This window comes from Geospiza fortis, unplaced genomic scaffold, assembly GCF_000277835.1.
Source record: "Geospiza fortis unplaced genomic scaffold, GeoFor_1.0 scaffold407, whole genome shotgun sequence".
In the NCBI taxonomy this organism is placed as follows: Eukaryota; Metazoa; Chordata; class Aves; order Passeriformes; family Thraupidae; genus Geospiza; species Geospiza fortis.
The window spans coordinates 1054549-1076569 of record NW_005054507.1 but is presented as its reverse complement, the minus strand read 5'-3'; the positions used below and the strand labels follow the sequence as shown (position 1 = coordinate 1076569).

At 39.9% G+C, this 22021-nt stretch overlaps 1 protein-coding gene across 1 annotated transcript in view; it reads left to right on the top strand.

The window, feature by feature from the left end:
• The window catches only part of SPAG16 (sperm associated antigen 16), a gene marked incomplete at its 5' end in the record, with an annotated part of 197080 nt that overhangs the window by 9657 nt on the left and 165402 nt on the right, over nucleotides 1-22021 (top strand). The window contains one exon of the mRNA XM_005428842.2: nucleotides 11969-12154. Coding sequence (XP_005428899.1) covers nucleotides 11969-12154 — 186 coding nt within the window. The remainder of the gene's footprint in view (nucleotides 1-11968; nucleotides 12155-22021) is intronic.

Here is a 22021-nt window from a genome sequence, read left to right as displayed (position 1 = left end):
GATACTGTGATTATCAATTTCACAAAACAGGTGTCAAGTTTAATCTTTCTCTTTAACCTTTCTCTTTCTGAAAAAACTTTATTTAGTTATTAAGAATCACCATTTGGATGTAATTGTTTTGACTTAGAAATTGCAAGGAAACTTTCTGATCAGCTGTGAGGTAATTAGATTTGGTGTTTACTTGAAAGAAAGAAAGTAATTTCTATATGATAACCACTTTGATAGGGAAAGGGTGGAGGAATAGGCAGTTGAAATCTCTTTATAGAGTATCAATAAAATGGGATGTTTCTAAGCCTATTAGTTCAGCTTCATTGAAGCCATGAGTGTGTTCTCTGAAAGTTTTGCAGAAATTTGCCTGCTCTTCAAGGAGCTCTTGGTTTCTTTTTCTGTACATCTGTCTGATTTTCAGTTCCTGCAGCTCTTGCTGCCTGTGAGTCACCAGAAGCAGTTCAGTTTTGCTGATCATTCATTTAGGCTGTGAGAAAAAACCTGTTGTTCACTTTGGTGGTTCAGATTTTGAGTAGTTTAGCTTTTCTTCTGGCTTCATCAGCATTTTGTGCTGGGGAGCTGGAGCTGCAGAGGGAGCTGCCATCTCTCTGGGGCTGGGGAGTCTCAGTTCACTGCTCTGATCCTGGATGTGCTGCTCTGACTGTTCAGGGTTGTTATACACGTCAAAACATCTCTCTTAATAGAATCTCTTGTGTTATGTTTCTCTGAGTGCAATTATAATCTTGATGCCTCTAACATCCTCGGTTCATTATTGCTTTCTTCTGTGCAATAAAGGCAATTGTAGTTTCCCTCAGGTCTGCTGCAAGGGTTCTAGTGGAGTGGCTAAGGATATATCTGTGTTTGTTATATTGTTAAAATGAGCCTTTCCTAAAGTGCAGCTGTTAAAATAACAAACATTAGTGTTAGAGTTGACTAGAGAATGGCAATTCAATTGAGGCAATATCTAAGATATTTGAATTGGAAATAACCCCCAAATATTTAGAGTGTTTACAAGGTTTTGTCTGGAGCACAAACTCCAGGTATGAATTGCACAGTCATTTATTGTGTTTCTGTGCTTCCCCTCAAGCTATGTGGCTGCAATAATTTGGGGAATTCCAGGTACAAAACAGTTGCAGTAGCACAGGAAGCAGGAGAAGTTGCCCAGCTGGGAATGAGCATCAGGACTTGTTTGACTGCTGAGGAACGTGGATGTGGAACCAAGTTCTTATTTTGTGGTAATTACTGCCTTTGTGTCTGAGTAGTGTGTATATAAAACAAAGGGGATCAGAGGGAGAAGGCCTCAGTGTTTGTGTCTGTGGTTTAGATTACCTGTGTTGTTGTGGTGGAAGGGTTTTCTGGTGTCCCCTCTCTTGAGCAGTCATTGTTCAGGCTGCATGGCCTCATGGATGAAAGCTCAGTTTTCATGCAACGCATCAGGACTTGTTTGACTGCTGAGGAACATGGATGTGGAACCAAGTTCTTATTTTGTGGTAATTACTACCTTTTTGTCTGGATAGTGTGTATATAAAACAAATGGGGATCAGAGGGAGAGGGCCACAGTGTTTGTGTCTGTGGTTTAGTGTACCTGTGAGAGCTGCTGTGTTTGAAGGGATTTCTGGTGTCCCCTCTCTTGAGCAGTCAGTGTTTAGGCTGCATGGCCTCGTGGATGAAAGCTCAGTTTTCATGCAAAGCTTTTCAGAGAAAGGGTGGACATTTATATTCACTTTGCTATTCTGCTTTCTCATGTATCAGCCCAGGATTCTGCTCATGTTCAGCATTTCCATTCCTCCTCCACTCTTGCAGTAAGATTTTTATTGATCACTGTCTCCATTAACTCACTCCCCATCCTCAAGCTGTGTCCCTGTATCCCCAGGGCATGGCTCAGTGAGCTCATCACCTGCCCCAAGTACAAACACTGGTCTCATGCACTGTCCTATGTGTTTTCTTGGCCTTCACTGTCAGGATCATTACACAGAGTGAGTTAAATATCCTTCCAGGGGCCTGGGAGCGTTCAAATCCCAGTGCAGAACTTTCCACCGGCTGCAAAATCTCTGTGCACTCATTCAACTCTCTCTGCATATGAATATGCAGCTTAAAAATGATACTTTATGCAAATATGCAAATGGAATTAATGACTGTGGTTCATTACTGGCTATTGATTGTGATTAGACATCCCTGGACCACCACCGGGGGATGATAATGGATTTAAAATGACTGAGCCACAACTTTGCATTTCAGAGGAACCGAGACACAGGATTATCACTGTTAATATAGGTCATAAATCTGTTCTGTACATGGAATTCATGTATCTGAACTCCTTCCAAACTACATTTTTTCCCTACTTCAACAGCCCTTCATTACAATTTGAGGATTTGGAGTCATTCCAGTGGAGGAGAAATGACCAAACTGGATGGGATAGGTGTTGAGATGAAGTATCACACTGTAATGGCTCACTGTTTAATGTATGTCGTGGATGTTGATTGGTACTATGCATGATTTTATGTGGGCTAAATACATTATTTTAAAAATTTAACAGTGTACAGAAAGACTTTAACTTACATTGGATTGTTTGAGAGAAAGCATTGGAATGGTACAGAATAGATCTCATTTCTGGAAAATGTGGTAGTTTTGCAATGTTTACTCATTAGATTTGATTTCAGGTAAAATAGTTATTTCTCATGAAGTTAATGGAGGAAAATTTACTTGGCAGTAGGCTACAGGAAAGTGCCACAACTGGACCCAGGAACACTGTTTGCTTTCAGCATAAGAGTGCCTCATAATTGTTGGAGATATCACTGGCCAGGCTCCCACGAGCTCCCTGCTTCCAGCTGGAGGCCAGGATTCTCCTACCCCTTGTTAAACAGGTATCTGATTTTGCTGTGGGCTGCTAGATGTGCATTGGCACAAAGTTTTTAGAAAAAGCATCTTTTTTTTTTTAAGCTAAATAATTTTAAAAAAGGAATTCATTGCTGTCTAATTTTTGCCCAGAGCCCTGCATTGTGTAGTGCCTGCTGTCTTGCTGACACATATTTTGCTACCTCTAATCTCCAAGTATAGTAACTAGTTTATCTTTCTGCTTTTTTATTTTTATTCCTTACCTGGTGTGCTTCCCAAGCCTCCTAAAAGCCAATTTTACACATACTAAAAGCTGCTTTCTACCAAGCAGCTAATTTATTTTATAACTACCTCTAATTACATGATATTGCATGGCAGCTAAGGCATTTTTATACATCAAAGAGTCTAGCCTGCAGTAAATGATAAATATTTTTTGGGGAGTACCAAGCTCAGCTACTGGATTTGAATGGGGCAGGCCTGAGTCGGGTCTGTGTGGTTTGTAACCTGCATTGGAGCAATCTGGAAAATACCAAATTATTGTAACAAAAAGTCATGCTAACAAAATGATTAAAAATCATTATAATGATCCTATGAATGCAGAACTATAGGCTGTGTTTAGAGTGGGCAGGAAGATGTGCAGGTAAGAGCAGTGGGAAAGGCCTCAGGTGAAACAGGATTGCTCACACAGCAGCTTCTGGTACCTGTACTCAGGTCAGAAAGGAAAGATGGTTTAAAGTGTGGAGGACTTGCTAAGTTGAAACTTGTTAATAAATGGCTTGCATTTGTTACCTTGGAGTTCACCCATACCATACCAGCACTCTTTCTGGTAGTTAGGAGCATGTTGTATTTAAATGTTTGCAGATGTGAACCTGTCACTTGTAAAGTGGTAGTAGCCTTGAGGACGTTTTCATGGAGAAGGTGAACTTCATTCAAACAGAAGTTTGCTGCTTGTGTGATGCCTAGTCCTGGTGTCAGTCTGCCCAGAAGCATTTGGTGCCAATACCTTGCTTTCCTGTTTGCCCTTGCTGTCACAGCCAGGCAGCACGAGGGGAAACGCTTCTCCTGGCACAGGTCAGTGTATGAGCAGGAAATAGCACAGAAAGATCTCCCAATTAGGTAATGTGGAGTGAAAAATTGCCTCAAGTTTTGCACTTGGCGTGGTACACATTGACAGGATTCTGAGGATTTCCAGCCAATAGCCTCATGGCAAAGGATTTTGCAGGATGGTTGTGTTTTCCTTCCCCGACAAAAAGCCATGTGCCCATGTGCCATCCACCATCTGCTGGGTTCTGCCCTGCTTCCTGCCTTTGGAAGGCTTTCCTTGGCTTGTAGAATGTCAATTTATAATTGATTTTGTATTTTTGAAATTTAATTTTTTTTTCTCCTTACCTTTGATGATAAATGAGAAAAGCAAAGATATTTTTGTGTTTCTGCTGCTAAGTATTCTAGCATTCACCTTCTCTAAAAATGACATTTTGTATCTATTAATAAAGTGAGGAAAATTTGGCTTAAGATTATTCTGAAGGATGAAATATATTACAATACTACTTAAAATGTGTCTTAGATGCATAGACCACTAGGATAATTAAAGCAACACCCAAAATGAACCACGGATCCAAAAAAAACCTAGCGGTTCTTAATAACAAGTGTCACTGTAAATAATTAATGAGTCTCAGAACTCCAGCAACAAAAAAGTTAACTGTATCTGAAGTCTGTTTCAAGGTCACAAAATCTTAGAAACAAAATCTTTGCAGCTGAGTGTTTTGTTCAAACGCAGACTAAGAACATAAGGATGGCTCTCCATGCCAGAATTTTCTGCACCATCATCCAGTTCCCAGCAGTGAGGATCAGGGCATGCCTCAGAATGGCTAAGAATAGGAAAGGCATTTGTGAGGTTTGGTCTTAGTACTCCCCTGGACTCCACTTCTTATTTCAAAGTACTTTGAGCCAGATGCTGTTTCCATGTAATCCCTGGTGAATTCCTCTTCCAAGTCTTTGTCCCATCTTCCTTTGGATCCACAGAAAGTTGGATCCACATCATCCTTTTTAGAGGAACTGCGCAAGCATCCTGCCTGGTGAGGCAGAAAATCACACGTTGTCTTTTCAGTCATTTTAATGGGAACTTCTTAAATTGTAAATTGACTCCAACATTTTTAAAATTCATTGCAATTTCCACCTTCTCTGGTGAGAGGAAAATGCAAGACAGTGACAAAATAGAAGAATAAAAAAGAGTTGCAATGGCTGCAGAGCTGAACTGGTGTTTGGCATTTCCTCCCTTACATGGTTTTCAGCACCAACTGGAAAATGGAGTTTTTAAATACAGCTGTTGTAACCAAAGGTGGGACTCCATTAGTAGATGTCTACTTTCCTAAGCGTACATGTCTGGATCCCTGATTTTAACCCTGTTTCCAAGTTAATTAGATTTACAAGGATGTATTTCCCCCAACCCCCTTGCACATGTTCCTTATGCTCTCTTCCACTCCCTCTGGTAACTTTTAACTCAGAGTAATTCTGACCAAAATTGGAAGACAGAAATCTAAAGGATCAATCAATTCTTGATATTTTTATTGAATCAATAGCTAACATGATGAAGGAGGTAGGCAAAAGATGCTTCCATAGGAATTCAGTGTTGATTACTTCTGTTCTTCATTGAATAAATTTTTTTCCTAGGCATTTTCTTTCTTTATCTTTCTTCTTTGACCTAGCAGAAAATGTCACCAAAATTCAAGTAAACTTTAGCAGTATTTGCAGTTCTTCCCTTGTACTTTACTGTGCCCACTGTCAACCTTGCTGATACTGCAAATAACATGGAGGCTTTTAGAATTTTGCTTTAGAATAATTGCATGAACAGAGGTGAATAAGAGACAGATTTTTTCCAATTAACTGGTTGGAATATTGATTTTGAAGTGTTTTTCAACTGTCATGGTGAAAGATCCTTTCCCCTGTAACATTTTGAACTATATGTTTAAGATTTGCTGTTGTGTTGCTGATGCCTTGTGATGCCTTGTGACGGCTGACCTAGAGCAGAGGCCAGACAGAGTTAAAGAGTAAAGCAGGGATTTATTAAAAGGCCTCCATGGATCCACCTTGGGCAGCACAAGAGCCCAGCCAGGGCTACACCCAAGATGGACCCAACATGGTGACAAAATGGACACCTGGTCACAGGGTCTCACTTTTATAAGTTCTGGTCTATTAGCATATTGGAGTTAATTATCTAATTATAGCTTTAGATGATGAATTCCCATTCCTCTTGTTTTTCTCTCTTCAGTCCACATTTTTTATGCTTTTGGGCCTGAGATTTGGATCATTTGTCCTTGGTCCCCAGCTAGAGAAGGAATTGTTTTGTCTTCCTGCTCTTTGAAGAGAGCTCACCATCCAGTAATATGAAGCTCAGATTTACACACTAAATCAGCACAGAATCTGAAAACTATAAAAGTTAAAACCTGAGGCATCACTTGCATTGTTTAAGCTCCAGTCAGATGCTGCCTCTTGCTGCAGCTTTTTTAGGACAAAAAACTTGAACCCCGGTTGTGTTTGGCTTAGTTTTGCTTTGAGAACTGTTGTTGGCCACAGGGTCTTGAGAGGGAATGTGAGCAATCCCCTGGAGCAGCCTGAGACCCAGACCTGAGTCCATTGTCCAGAAATATTTGAAGCAGGAGAGTATTTGAACTTTGGCTGCTGATGTTAGGAGTGACACATTTACAGAGGAGTGCTGTTGGTGTAGCTGTTGCCTTCACCTGAGTGGCACTCCACAGAGGCACTCAGCCCCCTGAAATGCTGCAAAGTGACTCTGTGCCAAAGGCTCGTGTTGTTGCTGAGTATGAATCTTAATTATTAATGTGTCTACAACTTGGGAAGTGTTAATGGAGAGGTGTCTTTGTAGTGAGAACAGTGAAGCTGGAAGGAGCAGGAATATGTAATGAAAGGAAATGTGTGTGTGTTTAGAATATATGGGGAGGAAAGATGTAAGGCTTGAGAAGTTAATGTTCCATCCCTTTTTGTGGAAGGTGGAATTAATGTTTCCAAAGTTTTTTCCACTCTCATTGTTTCTGGAAGAGCAAGTTTACAGTACCAGTTAGGAATACCAGAAATCAGCTGAAAGGTAGAACTTTATGTACATTTCATGGTTTTAAAAATGGTCTATCCATGGAGGCAAGACAGGGGTTATGGGTGCCAACTCCATTGCCTAGAGTTTTGGAAAGATTCTTCTATACAAATACTTTATTCAATACAGGCATGTTTCATCCATAAAGTCCTTTGGTCTGCTAGTAAGTACAAACAGAAAACCCCCAAAACCAAGCCACACAAGACCATACCAACCCAACTGTTAGGGATCCACAGAGCACCATGCACAGAGGTGCTGCTTCTTTACAAAAACACCACATTTCTGACAGCTGGCAAAGTTATTTGCATACATATGATTGTGTTTGAAGTGACAGAACAAGATAGGATTTACCTTTTTCTTGTCTCCTAATATCTTGTCTAGTTCTTTGATGTATTTGTTAAAAAACAAAGTGTTTTATTCTCCTCTGAATTAGATATATGCACAGTGCACAGGATTTTTTTGAGCTTTCCCTGTTAGTGGTCAGTCTGAAATTGAAATGGAGTTTATGTATTGCTGCTGAGAATTAAGGCTGAGGTCATATTTTCATGTTTTAATATCAAAATCAGCATACTTTTTTTTTGAAAATCAGTTATATGATAAAGGACTGTGTGACTACCATATCTGGGTAAACTGACAGCCTAAATCATAAAAACAGCTGCTTCCTTGATACATTTGTTTCTCCCCCACATGCTCTTTAAGGAAAAATGGCACCATACAAAAACGTTGCAGCCATGGGTAACAAAACATTACCTCAGATTTTGGAGCGTTTCTTTTTATCTCCCAGGACTGAAAAATGCTGCAAATCAGAGAAAGTGTGTCATTACTGATCAGCTGTTAAGTAGATAGGGCTTTTTCCTAATAGCAGCATCTTGATTTAGATGTCTGACTTGGCTTGACACAGCACTTTCCTGTTCATTATGTGTGTGTCTGGTGTGAATCCTGACCAGGAGGGTTTCCTGAGCAGGGAGTGCAGCCCCTGTGTGAAGCAGCCCTGACAGCCACCATTCCCTTTGTGCTTCCCAAAAATGCTGGTGTTAAGTTCCTACATGGATAATCACAGATCCCCATCCTTTAATGACCTGATGCTTTTTTTATGCACAGGGAATATTGGGGAACTTGTGTTGTAGGGGGCTGGGGCACTGGGTTCCTGTATTCCTGAGTATTTTTGCCCTTACTTCCACTGTCAGTCTGTCCCTCAAAACTGCTTCCTGCTGCACTTTTGTTTCCAGTCTCCACTATTTTTTCTCCTTTGATCTGTAAGGAGTGCTAAACCTCACTTGTAACTCCTTCCCCTGCTGCAGATTGCCAAATTGAATCCATTTGAACTACCTTCCTGCTCACATCTGTTTTCTGAAAGATTTTCATCACTGCCTGGATGGTGTATTTTTGAAATTCAGCCCAAGGAACCAGTTCTTTGTGTAGCATTTTGGGGATTATATATTAAAAAATGCATAAGCCATATATCTCTTTTTTTGTGATTCACAACAGTGGCAGTGCATGTTTCCCTCTGCATCAATTGCAGATTTCATCAGTCCCACTTTATACCTGACTCTGAATTTGTTTTAAGCTCTTATTTTATAAATTTATAAGGGCTATGATGATTTGTCATTTCTCTAATTTTATCTATCTCCAGAACTGAGATCTGGCTTATTAAAACTGAAAGTGATTCGTTAACAAAAGCACATTTATTCCTGACAGCTTGACAAAATTAGGGTCTCCTCAGAACCCCTACTCAGACTTCAAGCTTTTATGCTCTGGTATGTGTGACAAAAGCTTCAGGACTATTCTTGTGCAACGTTATAAAAAAATGTTGAGAGATTAATCTCTCAGAGCTTTGTCTGAGGCATGGGGGTGTAACTGCATTAATGAATATTATAATGATATTTTCAACAAAAAATAGCAACCTAAACTGCAAGTGTTAAAAATAGTCAAAATCTTGGCTGGGTGATCTTTCATAGTGGCAAGTTCTCCCTTAAGATCTATCAGGTAAATGATACACATATTTCAAGCTGTCGTAGCAGCTACTTTTACCAAGTGATTCAGTGGACATCTATTGGAAAAGGAGAATATAACATAAAAGGGTTGACACCACAGGTCCCAGACCTTTTTTTTTTTAATTAACTGCAGCACTGAATTAAATATCTCTGAGTGTATTCTTACTCAGAGTTTTACAATAGTGCTTAGGATCAACCCTTGAGCTCTTTTCAGTTCCCACAATTTTATATCCAGAGATTTGGAAGAAGGATTTCTACTGCCTGAGATAGGACCTTTGCCATTATTCAAATAAAAGAGTTTATTGGATCCTAAGGGCAAGGTCATCTTATTGATGTTGCTCAGATAATGGCAGAAATTGGTCTGAAAACCTACAGCTTAACTATTTCTGACCTGTACTTTTGTGTATTATCCCCAAACATTTTTCCTGTTTCTTGTTTTTGTTTAGTATGAAAACAATTTAAACAGATTTTTGCTTAGAAAGTGAAAACCTTTTGTTATTCCTGGGAGGGCTGTGTTAACTTTTTTCAATATTTTAAAAGATTTTGAGATGAAGGCATTCTAGATGGATTGATCTAATTTTCATATCTTGATAGGAATTATATTAAAGAGGCAAATTACAGGATCCATGGATACATTTATGGCAGTGAAGCCCTGGGAGCTGTGAGCATGGCTTTGGCAATTAAGCCTCAGAAATCGGTTGGGAATTCTCTGAAGGGTTTATTGAGCACTTGATCAAGGGAGGTTCATGAATTTCCTATACTTGGATTTTTCTGCAAATTCTTCTTGAGGTCATTTCACAGAAACTCTCATGGAAGCAGAACTGTCCTGAATAAAAAGGAAATTTATTTCACGAGTTTAAAAACTGGTGAAAGGATAGGAATCAAATGTCACTTTCAGAACGGAGAAATTAATTTCTGAGTCCCACAGGGATCTGTGCTGGGACCTAAGTTATTAAGATGATCTTGGAAACTGGGGAAGGGAGTGAGGTGGATGAGTTTGCTCATTAGCCAGGGCAGTGCAAAGGAGCATGTGAAGAATTACAGGAAAAGATTCCTGTCTCAACAGTTGATTTCATGGTGAAGCAGCAGCTGAAATTCAGTGCAGGTGATGACAAAGGAATGCACACAGGAAGAAACAGTCCTAAGATAAGAATAGATAATAGGTAAGAGTGTGTCTAATTATCAGTACTCAGGAAGGAGATCTCAGAGCCACTGTGGTCAGTTTGCTGAAAATTTCTCTTCAGTAGTGCCAAAAATAGTAACTAAATGGAAAGAAGATAGAATAAAGCAGCAAACAGTGCCTTTGTGTACCTTCCTTGGGTACCTGTTCCTTTCCTTTCAGCTGGCAGGGTGCTGAGAGGGATGAGAAATGTGCTCCAAGGGCTGGAATCACATCTGCACAAGGAATGAGTCAGAGTCTCTATCCTGGCAGGGGAACAGGACAGGGCCTGTCCCACCATGGCTGGTGGCACACTCAGACATGTTGAAGGTGCACTCAGTGTTTGCTTTTAATCACAGCAGTAGAATTAGAAGCATGAAACAAAATGAACTAAGGCGTTTAAGACCCCAGAGCAGCTTTTCACACAAGGCATAATTAAATTTTGGAATTCATTGACATAAGAGATTGCACTTGCCAAAGGTTTGCATATGTTCAAAAATCAATTACTCATAGGGAAAAAAAAATCCATGGATTCTTCTTAAGCACAAAGAAATCCTGAGCCACAGGGTAGGTCTGGGAGGGTTTAATAAGAGGAACACTCTACATACTTTTTCTAATTATTTTATTAAGAATCCCTTACTAGTTATATAAAATGTTACAGATGGACTCTTAATCTGAAGCCATATGTCCATGCTTTAAGAAAACAGAATTATACTAGTTTATATCTGAGATTTGGCCAAAAAAAATCTGAGATGAACTCTGTATTTTTCATTTATGCAATGTATCAATGACCCCAAGCAATGGTGAATGTGTTGAAGTGTTTATACAGAGTTAGAAAAAACAAAATTAGGATGCTTTTAAAAAATACATATATGTCAAAAATTTTATTAATCTGGAAAATAACAAAATATTCTTCCCTGAATCTGTCTTGTTGGATTTTGAAAGCTCTGGTTAACTCATAAATGAACTGCAAAAAGTAGGAATTTATTTGAAAGCCATATTTACTTTCCTGTGGGGATAGCTACTTCCTATCTCTCTTTTGATAGTGTATTTATTAATATGTGGCTCTCAGGGTCTTTCTGGGTCATTGTGACCCCAGGATTTTTAAAAGTCTCTTTTCCCAGCCTGAGCACTTGAAGAATGAGTCAGAGCTCTTCATTTCTCGGTCTCAAGGTTGTTTATTGCATCTTATCTATAAAAATTTTCTCCTGCCCTGCCGAGGTCCATCCAGCAGGACAGTTCCAGGCACTCTGCCTGCCCTCAGGGCGGTGCTATGTCTTTATACTAAAAACTACGTGTACAATGTTTACCATAACTTCCCAATACCTATCACCTATGTTAGACAGTGAGCTTCTACTCTAAACCAATCTAAAACTGCCAACATCACAGCAGAAGATGGAGGCCAAGAAGAAGAAGGAGAAAGGCTGGACATGCCCAGATCCCTCCATCTTGCCTTCTGAACCCCCATTCTAGAAACCCCAAAATCTACTTTTCCACCCCATGATAACTTCACTATTATTCTACTGAAACTGTTGTGGCTTGCTGATCTTCATATAAGGTTGGTAATTTGCTCCACGGGTCATAATCAAAACCACAGGCATTTTGGGCTTTGGGCTCTGTGCCAGGGCTTCTGAGCCCCCTGGCAGGGGTCCTGGAGAGCCAGAGGGATGTTCTGGGTTCCCACATGTGGCCACTTCATCTATCGCATGTCAGAAAACTGTGCACAGTAAAAACACGAACATTTCCAAAAATCATTTTTCTTCATATGTATTTAAGGTAAAATCAACAAATGCAACTTAACCTGTCTTTCCAAACAGAGCTAAATTATTTTGCTTGAACATTTCTCAGCAGTCTCCTGGCTCAGATGTGTTTTTTCTCCTCGAGCAGTGGCACCCAGCTGGTGACATCGAGCGGTGACACCACGGTGCGGCTCTGGGACCTGTCGAGGAGCGGCTGCATCCTGACCCTGCGGGGCCATTCCCGCGCCGTGCGGGGCTGCTCCTGGCACTCCTGCGGCGACTTCGTGGCCTCTGCCTCCGCCGACTGCACCAGCAAAATCTGGGATGTGAACAGGTACGGAGGCTCTGTGCTCACTAATTGATACCTTCATTAATAACCAGGGGTGTGGTTTGGCTCCCCATCGATTGGTGGAGTTCACTCGGGGAGCAGAGGGAATCAAAGGCAGTGCTGGAAAAATCAGCCTCTGTGGGATTTACTAGATAAAGGGAGCTAGGAAGGACTTCACACAGTGCCAGAAAGAAAGTATTTGCTTTTGCATGCTTTACTTGGCATCCGTTACTCTTAACTGCTGGGGTTTTTTAAGGGAAGAGCTTAGTGAAACTTCGACATGTAATTTGAATAAGTAACTGAATAAAACTCTCAGTAAGTTTTCTATATGCTGTTTCAAGCTCATAAGTACACAACACACTCTAAGGTTAGCCGAGTGGAAATTTATTTTAGTCATTATCTGTGTTTCAGCAAGGTGACTCTTGATTAATAAATCAACATATACCTTCTTTATTATCCAGGCAAATGCATTTTTATGAAGGTGCTTTTAAAATATCAGTGTATTTGTGCTTACCAATTAATTATTAGTTCCTTAACTCTCTCCAGTTGTCTTCAGTTTTGATTAACTTACCCCTTAAAGAAATGGGATGGATTTATCTCTTTCCAGATTATTTCTCTATAAACTAGGCTCCTGAGTTACTGTACTGTACTAGGTCTGATCGTTAACAGCTGAATGCCATCAGTCCACAGAGAAGTTTCCAATCCTATAGGCCTTTTCCCTGGTTCTTTATTATCCAGTCCTAATGGATTTTTCCATTTCCTATTGGTGTTTTACTTCCTTTGCATTTGAATGAGGTAAAATACCCCTTCATGATTGTTGGCCACTGCAGGGAAAGAAGCTTCACTGAAAAAGCAAGGGAAAATTTCTTCTTCTGTTCTTTTTTCCTAAATCCCTCCCAATCTACTACAGTTGCAGTGAACCCTTTTTGGAGACTTTTCAAACTGTTGCAATTCATCCAGGTTCCACTGAGAGTTAATTAACACTCTGTCAGTATCGGATTTCCAGTCTTGCTTTCAAACCATGAATTCAGGAGGTATTAAATGATATTAAAAATACTGTTTTCAAAATGGGGTAACTAACCCATCCTTTCATGAATTATTCCAAATTATTTTGGAAAAAAAAAAACAAAAAACAACCAACCAACTAGTTAAGGTTTGGCAAAGTTCAAGCCAGCTGAGAGGTCGTTTTTATAATAGAAATGGTCAGCCAGTCCTGAGAACAGGTGATGCTTGCTTCCACCATTACTATCAGTAATAAGCATTGATGGTCTGTGTTTTCCTTAGAAATGGAAACAGCAACTCTTTTCTTAACCTGCTGTATATTTCTAATGCTTTGATCATCCTTTATGGCATATTCATGACCTTTAAAAAATAATACTAACAATAGCTTTAATTTTATGTCAGAATGGGTTTGAATTTGCATAGACAAAGGTTTTGTTTAGACAGTTGAAAATGCTTTCTCTACTGAGGAAGCTTTTGTAGTCAGAGGAATCAAAGCAAACCTTCACCACCAGCCCATGGTGCCTCCCACTCACACTCATCACCACCTCCCATTTCTGCCTCCAGTCTATCTGAGTTGTGCTTTGCCTGTGAAAATAAGAGAGTAACATCCCAGCCATGATGTGAAAGGCTCACTATCCATGCAGAATCACTGAAACACCAAAAATGGTGCAAAATCTCAGTGGCTACAGACAGCAGGAAGTGGTATAAAAATGTGACATAGTCTGATTAAAATAAGGTGTATTCAGAGTATGAAAAACCAAAGCCCCTGTGGGAGTCCTCACTGCCTGGTTTTTGGTGTGCTCCCAGTAAAAGCCATGTGCTGGGTGCTATGGCATTGCCTCAGTGCAAAACCAGGTGAGTTCTGCTGTGACTGGCTCAGGTGAGTTTGTAGAGCTGCAGGTGGTGTAGGCACTTATTATGAAATGAGAGCTGTGCAGAAATGACACACTTTGGAAAAGCTTCTCTACAAGAGGTTTGGTGACAACATGTGGCTGTTTCGAGCTTAAGCCATCCTGGGTCTGCAGAACACTCAGCTGCAGTTGGGCCTTATGCCCATGTTGGCTCATTCAAGGGAAAATTCAGCCTGTGCAGGATGTATAGCAAGATATGGAAACTGGGGAAGGCTATGGACAGATTAATGAGCTGATGGTTTCCATTGGATTGTTAAATTGCTGCTGTTAGATTTGGAGCTGCTCTACAGAAGATCCTGCAGCGAGTTTGGGCTCGGCAGTGCTGCTTGCTGAGCTACCTGACCGAGTGTGCAGCACTAATCCCACCTGTCCCAGGGTGTCCCCTGGAATGTGCCACGAGCCTGGAGCTCTCTGGTGTGATCACAGCCAGCTGGGCTGGCCACCACAGCAATGTGTGCCCTCCTTCAGCCTCCCTGGCAGCCCGGGGCTGTGTGGCAGCAGGGACATGGAGCAGGCCTTCCATGGTTTGTGATGCTTGGAAAGTTATTTCTCTCCCCCTCCCCACAGAACAGGTGCTCATCCAGTTTCCATCATCAGCATTCTCCCTGTCCAGATGAGGCCTCAGGTTCTGGCTTTTATATTTTTCAGATTCTGTACTGCTTTAGTGTGCAGTTCTCAGCTTCATATTAGGGGATGGTGAGCTCTCTGCACAGAGCAGGGAGACAAAACAATTCCTTCTCTAGCTGGGGACCAAGGACAAATGATCCCAATCTCAGCCCAGGAGCATAAACAATGGTGGAAGGAAGAGAGAAAAACAAGAGGGATGGGAATTGATAACCTAAATCTATAAATGGACAATTAACTCCAATATGCTAATAGACCAGAACTTATAAAAGTGAGAGACCCCATAACCAGGTGTCCATTTTGTGACCATTTTGGTTCATCTTGGGTGCAGCCCTGACTGAGCTCTTGTGCTGCCCCAGGTGGATCAGTGGAGGCCTCCTAATAAATCCCTGCTTTATTCTTTAGCTCTGTCTGGCCTCTGTTCTAGGTCAGCCTTCACAGGGCATCACAGATGCCACAAGCTCTGAGCAGGGGACAGAGCCCAAGATAACATTCTTGTGGGAGGATAATAATCAGTGATCACAGTTAATCTGGTGGTTTTATTCTTTCTACTAACAAGGAATTAAGATTTTATAAATGAGAGCTGTCTTTCTTCCTTAATATTACATATTTGGATGGATGCCTACTTTCAAATTGAATGGGCCTGGAAAGCAGCAGATTGTAGGGGAAGAAAAGCAAGAAGGATGTCAGAGTTATCGCTGGCACCTCTCTGAAAGAGGTGTGTTTTTAAAAAATGCTACAAATAAAAAGACATCCATTTCTGTAGTGGATGACAGTTGGTTTTTTATACCTGAGTTTCAAAAAAGCCACTTTTATACATTAGGTACATAATTTTCTATAAATGTTGCTTTTGGAAAATATACAGCATTCTCTGTAGTTGCAAACTTGGTGTAAGAAACAGGGGAGGCTATCTGCTCTCTTTTAGCACCAAAATCCAAGGTGCAATTTGCACAATCATCAAAGCCCTTATTGGAGTCCAAAGAATTCAAGATGCAACATCTCTTGAATAGGAAAAGGTTGCCAGCAGTTTTAATAAATTACAAATTACTAAATTATAATTCTTTGCCAATGATGAGAAAGTTCTGCCTACTATATAGTCAGGTTTTATTTTCTTAGAATGTGAAATTACTGCTGGGTTTTTTGTTTGTTTGGGGGTTTTTATTATTCACAAATGTTTTTCTTCTGTGTATAATGAAAGTTTCAATCATGTATCAAGCCAAAAATTACATTGCTACCAGGAGGATAATGTGAGGTAGCTTTGTAGTAAACTGTGTTCTTCTAGACAACTTATGTGCATTCTATTTAAAGATACAAGCTGAGTTTAAGAAATAAAAAAGAAGGCAAAGAAACAAAAATCCAAGCCCCTTCCTTTTTCTCTGGAAACACAGACACAAGCTGAGACACAGCCATGATCTGAGTTACTGAAGGACTCAAGGGAATCTGAGTTCTGCTGTTGGAACTTCCTAATGCTTTCTGCTGGGATAATTAGTTGCTTTTAAGGGAAATTAAAAAGAAAATAGTATAACATTGGGATGAGGAGTGCAGGGAAGAAAGGTAACTCCTTTGCTTGCCATGGCTAGAAAAAATTAAACCAAAACAAAACAGCAAAACAGGGACATATCTGCTACCTTCAAAATTATCCCCACTTCTTAATGATTATGGAAATAGGAAGTTGGAGAAGAAAGGGAGGGTTTTATCATTTGTGGCCAGGATTTTATGCAGCAGCACAGCTCAGGTTGAAAATACGCAGCTGGTTATGTTCTAGCGCAGCAGCCTGTTCCAGGGGTGTTTTCTCAGACCATAAATTCAGCACTGTCAAAGTCATTTTGGCAGGATTAATTTCAATTATCCAGTGGTAAATATCATCAGAGATTTACAGCCTGATCTCTGATATGCAAATCAAGCTGAGCATCATATATATCATGTAAACACAGGCGGTTGTTTAGCTTTGCAGACATATGCTCTACCCTGAATGTTAAATGCAAACATTGTTATTTATGCTTTAAGCTTGAGAAATTGTTTGCAGCAGTCAGAACAGCTAGAATTGGTTTTCTCCAGTTGATCCATTCTGCACTCATTAGACCAGTTCTCCATTTTTCTCTACTTCCTTTCAGCAGTACAAACTATGTGGAATTAGGCCAGCAAGAAATGCAATTGTGCTATCCTACAGCAGAGCCCAGTGTGAGGAAGTGTTTGTGAATTGGAGCCATTTCTGGTTCCTTAATCCATCCCTCATTTGTTTTACTTTTCCATTAACAAGGCAATTTTTGTCTACTCATGGAAATTTCTCCCATAATCAAATTTTATTTTAAAATTTTAAAATGTGTGTTTCCTGGAGTCTTCAGTCATTTCTATCCATTGGTGCATTTGTTCAGGTGCAAATGTTAGAAGTGACTAATTGTGATTATTGTTAATTCTCCTGTCCAACCTCCAGAACAGTGTTCTATTACTGAGGTGTTTATATATTCTTTTACTTATTTCCAGATATACAAAAAAAAAAATTGTTTACACTTTTTGCTTCTCTGCAGCAAGACTGGACATTTTCACTTTTTTTCCCAAGTGTAAGATGTATCTGACATTAATTACTAGTTTCTATAAATAATTCCTTCTTTTGCTCCAATGTCCCTATTAAAATTATCTCCTGTTGTGACTTCTCTCCACTTGGTAACTGCTGTTTATAGTTTCATTTCTTCTCATAAGAAGCATTTAATTTTGGAAAATTTAGGGTTAGTATTTAAAGAAATCAAGCAGGGATGGATTTTGTTTAATTAGAAGCCCCTTGTCAGCTACAGCTTTCCTTGGAATGATACCATGGAATGATACCATGCAATGATGGCACTGCCTGTGTTTTATTAATACACACCTTGAGTGTGTGTAGTGCAAGACATGGTTAAGTTGATTTTAAATTGCTGTTATGCTTTGGGGTGTTTTTTTTTTCTCTAGTTTCACTAAAGTCATGATTTAATGTAGCCAAGTGGACTGGTCACGCTCTTTGCTTTGTGCCATCAGAACCCAGGGTTTAGCCTGGCTTCTCCTGCCATCCTTGACATTCATATTCTGTTTCTTTTTCTTCCTTTTCCCTTAAGCAGTGGACAGCTTTGAAATGCAACACATATTCACAGATTTGTAGGGTTTTTTCCCCTACACCAAATGCATCCATATCAGGATCCTGAAAAATCACCTCAGATGTAACCCAAATATTTCCTAGTTTCAAAATGGAGCTGTATTTTCACTTTTTGAATCAGGGTGAGTGTGTGTAGCCAGTCCTTGTCCAGATACCCCATTTGAGGTGTCTGACTGGCTGCTCAGTGGGACACAAGCCACAGGCTCTTCTGGCCAGATCCCACGTTTAATTGATTCCAGTAAGAGTGGAGCTAATCTATTTTCAGAGAAGACAAATGTCCTCCAGGAAATTAGAAGGCAGGTAGAAGAACTCAGAGGAAATGTGGAAGGACCATTTTTGGGTAGTTTGTAATGTCTCTCCTGACAGCAGAGCAGGAAGTGCTTGCCATTTTGATAAAGGAGAATTCCCTTTGGAATCCTCCAAGGAGCACTGGAGAGACAAGCTGCTATTAATCCTTCAAATCAAATCTAGGCCTATGCCCAAGTCTCCAAATTTATAATTTTGCTACAATTCCATAACACATTTTTCAGGATCAGGAATGTCTAAAATCTCGTTGATATAATTCCCAGAGAGCCAATTGTAAAAAATCAATTTGAAAATGTGAATTATCAAGGAAAAGATTATATTCAAAGCAGAGCTATTCAGTTAAGGGGAAGATATGGCTAAATCTTCATAATACTCGATAAGATGAAGCTTGAAGTACAAAACTTTACAGGAAGTGTAACTTGAACTCAATGTTGTAAGCTTAAATCACATAGTGGATTTAGTATGAGGCAACAAGCATCAGCAATGAGAAAAGTTTATTATGGTCACATATTTGCAGGTCCCAAAGGCCAGAAAAATCTTAGCTGATGCCCATGGAATGCCTGAGCTGGGCAAGCCATCCCATTATTTACATCTGGTGAAATAAACAAAGAGGTGAAGGGCTTTACTCAAGGCAAACAACTGAAGCCATCATTAAAACCCTGCCTTTCTGTTCCTTGGGGATGATAAAAATATTTCCAGATTAGTTGTCTTCAAATCTTCCTACTGGGTAAGAAGAAAGAAAATCAGTATTGGATTTTCAGTAATAATATAGATCCATGAGAGACAGATGTTTGTGTGATTATTAATTACTCTGTAAAACATGACAGGAGTTGAGTAACTTCTGCTGAAATATTTCTAGTGGTGACTGTTGGCTACTGGTCTAGATAAATCCATTTTTTCTCTGGCTTTTACTGGAACCATCTGTGGCAATTTAGCCTGTGCATAAGTAGCATATTTGAAGATCTTAGTAGTTAAAGTGATAATTTTTCTTTTTAATTCAGAACATCTTGACATTTTTTCCTAAAGCATTAAATACACAGAAATGTAAGTGCTTTGCTTTCTGATTTCTGCTACTGGTCTTGAGCTGCACATCAAAGTTTTTGATTAATGGAGGGGGGAAAAATCAAGTTACTGCTTTATTTTTTTTTAAACTGAAACTGAAAATAGAGATGCCTTCTAAAATGTCTGAGTTCTGCAGAGATTTCTGAGTAGGCTTACCTGAACTCTACCATAGTTAGCGACACAGTATTTCTTTAATGAAAAGACAGATGAGAAAGTTGCATTTGATTTACATTAAAGGTTGTATAATTTCCTGAGCTCAGAAGTTTCCTTGCTTCTGTTGTTTCAGCATTCAGTATGGCTTGAAAAAAACCTACTAGATGCAACTGTTAGGGGTTTTTTATGTTCTAATTCTCCTCCTTCAGGCCAATTTCCTAAGTTATGTGTAGGTGGCCGAGAGGCTCCTGTTGGACAGCAGGAAGCTTTATTTGAACTGGTGAGGAAATGTGCTCCTCTGGAAGTTGAACACCTCTTGCTTGGTGTCCCTCACTTGTCCAAACACCTCCTCAATTCCCTGGAAGCTACTTCAGGAGCAGGAGGAAAGTGGGAGGTAAAACTGAGGCTTCCTTCCACCAAATCTTAACCAGAGCAGCTGGCAGGTCTACAAAGATGAGTCTGCTGGGATTTTGTTCACTGGAGGAAGCCCAGGCAGTTTTTTTCTCTCTTTGTCCTATTTGCAAGTGTGCAGGTATTATAACCTGCAAAATGTTAGTCAGATCTTGACAGGGTGTTTCCACTGTCCTAGATTCAGAACTGAAATGCAAAGGATCAGCGCTGCAGGCACTCAGCACAATTGAAGTCAGATTATAGTTTTCCACTCCACATCCAGGCTCATTATCCAGATGTTTTCTTTCTCCCTCATGTTACAGTCACTCATTACTGGCAGGCTTTTCTTTACCTAAGCTGTTTTCCTAGAAATACTGACTTAGAGTATCTCCACCGAACCAAAAATTAATTGTACCAACAGAGTAATTCACAGAGCAGTGAAAAGTGTCAGGTATTAATTCAGAACTCAGGGAAGACAACAGCTCATTAAAATTATGTATCTCCATCATCACTCCCACATCCTGTCAGTACCAGTTAGTGCAAATAATACACACACAGTCTGTGCTCCACAATCAAGTGCAGCACTGTCACCCAAAATCCCTGTGTGCTACAGCACAGGTAATTGTAGGTTATTTCTCTTGTCTCCCAGTGAACTAAAAAGAGCAGGAATACATCTTACTATTCATAAGCAGCAATTCTCTGACAGGAATATCCACATATCCCCCTGAATGTGGGCTATTTTGAGCTGCTCATGTCTCCTGGTTTGAAATCAGATGCATTGGTCATTTGATTTCAAAGTAGAAGTCTGCTGTAGTGGATGCCTTAATGCATGTAAATTCCTCTTGTAATTTTCTGAATTCTTGTCCTCTGGCTCCAGGCAGTCTTCAGACATGTCTGCATGTGATGCTTTTGGGTTTTATTTTTCTTCCTTTTTATTGTTTCCTTTTAAGGGTTCAGATGTTACACAAGATTATTTTCTCTCCCAAGTGGTGGAACTCTAGTTGTGCATCCTGTTAGAGCAAACTCTATTCATCTTTGATTAGCCTCAGCTGGAAAATGAACACAAGTTGCATCTTAGTCCTTTAACAATTAATTCTTGCATACAAAAAAAGTGCCCTGGGTCTTTAATTGACATTGGAAGACACTGAATTGTGTTTGTACTTCCTTAAAATGTGAATAAATACTGTTCCCAGCCCAGCAGTAATTTCATTTCTCTGGGGCAGTTTGCAAAAAAACTTGGGGCTCATTTCTGTCCTCACTCCTTACACTTGCCTAAGTTGTTAGACCTCATACAAGTAACACAGCTTCTCTGGTGTGGGTTATTCTTTGAGACACATCTCCAAATCCTCAAGCAGGCTCAGAGCTCTAAGGTCTGTTCCCACATGGTCCAAGTGGTTAAGCCTATGAATACAGCAGACATGACCCCTCTGACACTGACCAGGAAAATAAGGGGGGGGTTTGTCTTGGTGGAGGTGAAGACCAGGATGAAGCAAATAAAAATGTTGCCAATTTCCCTTCTGCACTTCAGTATTTGTAGGTTTTCTGATGTGAATTGAGACACATCATCACACAAAAATCTTGTTCTAGGCTGACCAATATCTTTCCCAGCTAGGAATCAATTCACCATCTGCAAGACAATTTTTATGCATCTATTTACTGAACTCAGAGCTTGAAAAGGCATGTGTCTGTGGGAAACCTATTAAATATGTATTGGAATTATCCACTAGATGCAAACCCAATGAATTTCTTTATATTTTAGTGTCTCTTTCAAGCATATTTCTGTCACCAACACAAACATTCTAGATAATGGAATCTTAATATGGAGACTGCAGTAAAATATCAACAAAATTTGTGAATTATTTAATACAGAGCAGACGGTCACAGAGTGTTTCTGTGGCATAAAGGGCACAGGAATTTGCTGCACACTGGGAACACAGCTGTAGTCACACTCATATCCCCGCTCTGAAATTCAAAGTAAAAATACTGTGTGTGATCTTCTGCTCCTTTTAAAGCCCTTTTTAGATTTTTTTTTTTTTAATACCAGGCTTTGTTTCATAGTTATACAGATCTTAGCTGACTTTGGAAGGTTAAGATTGAAATGAGGGTTTGGGGACACTGAGATACAAGGTGTGAAGTTAGCAGCTGGCACTGTGGGTTGATGAAAACCTAATTCTAAGTGTGTCAGCCTTCTAAGTGATCCATATCAGGTTATCACTCATGGCTTGACAGTACTTTGATTACATATTCAGTTGTAAACTGAGCTTTATGTATGTGCGGATTTCAGTAGTGACTTGCAAAGGC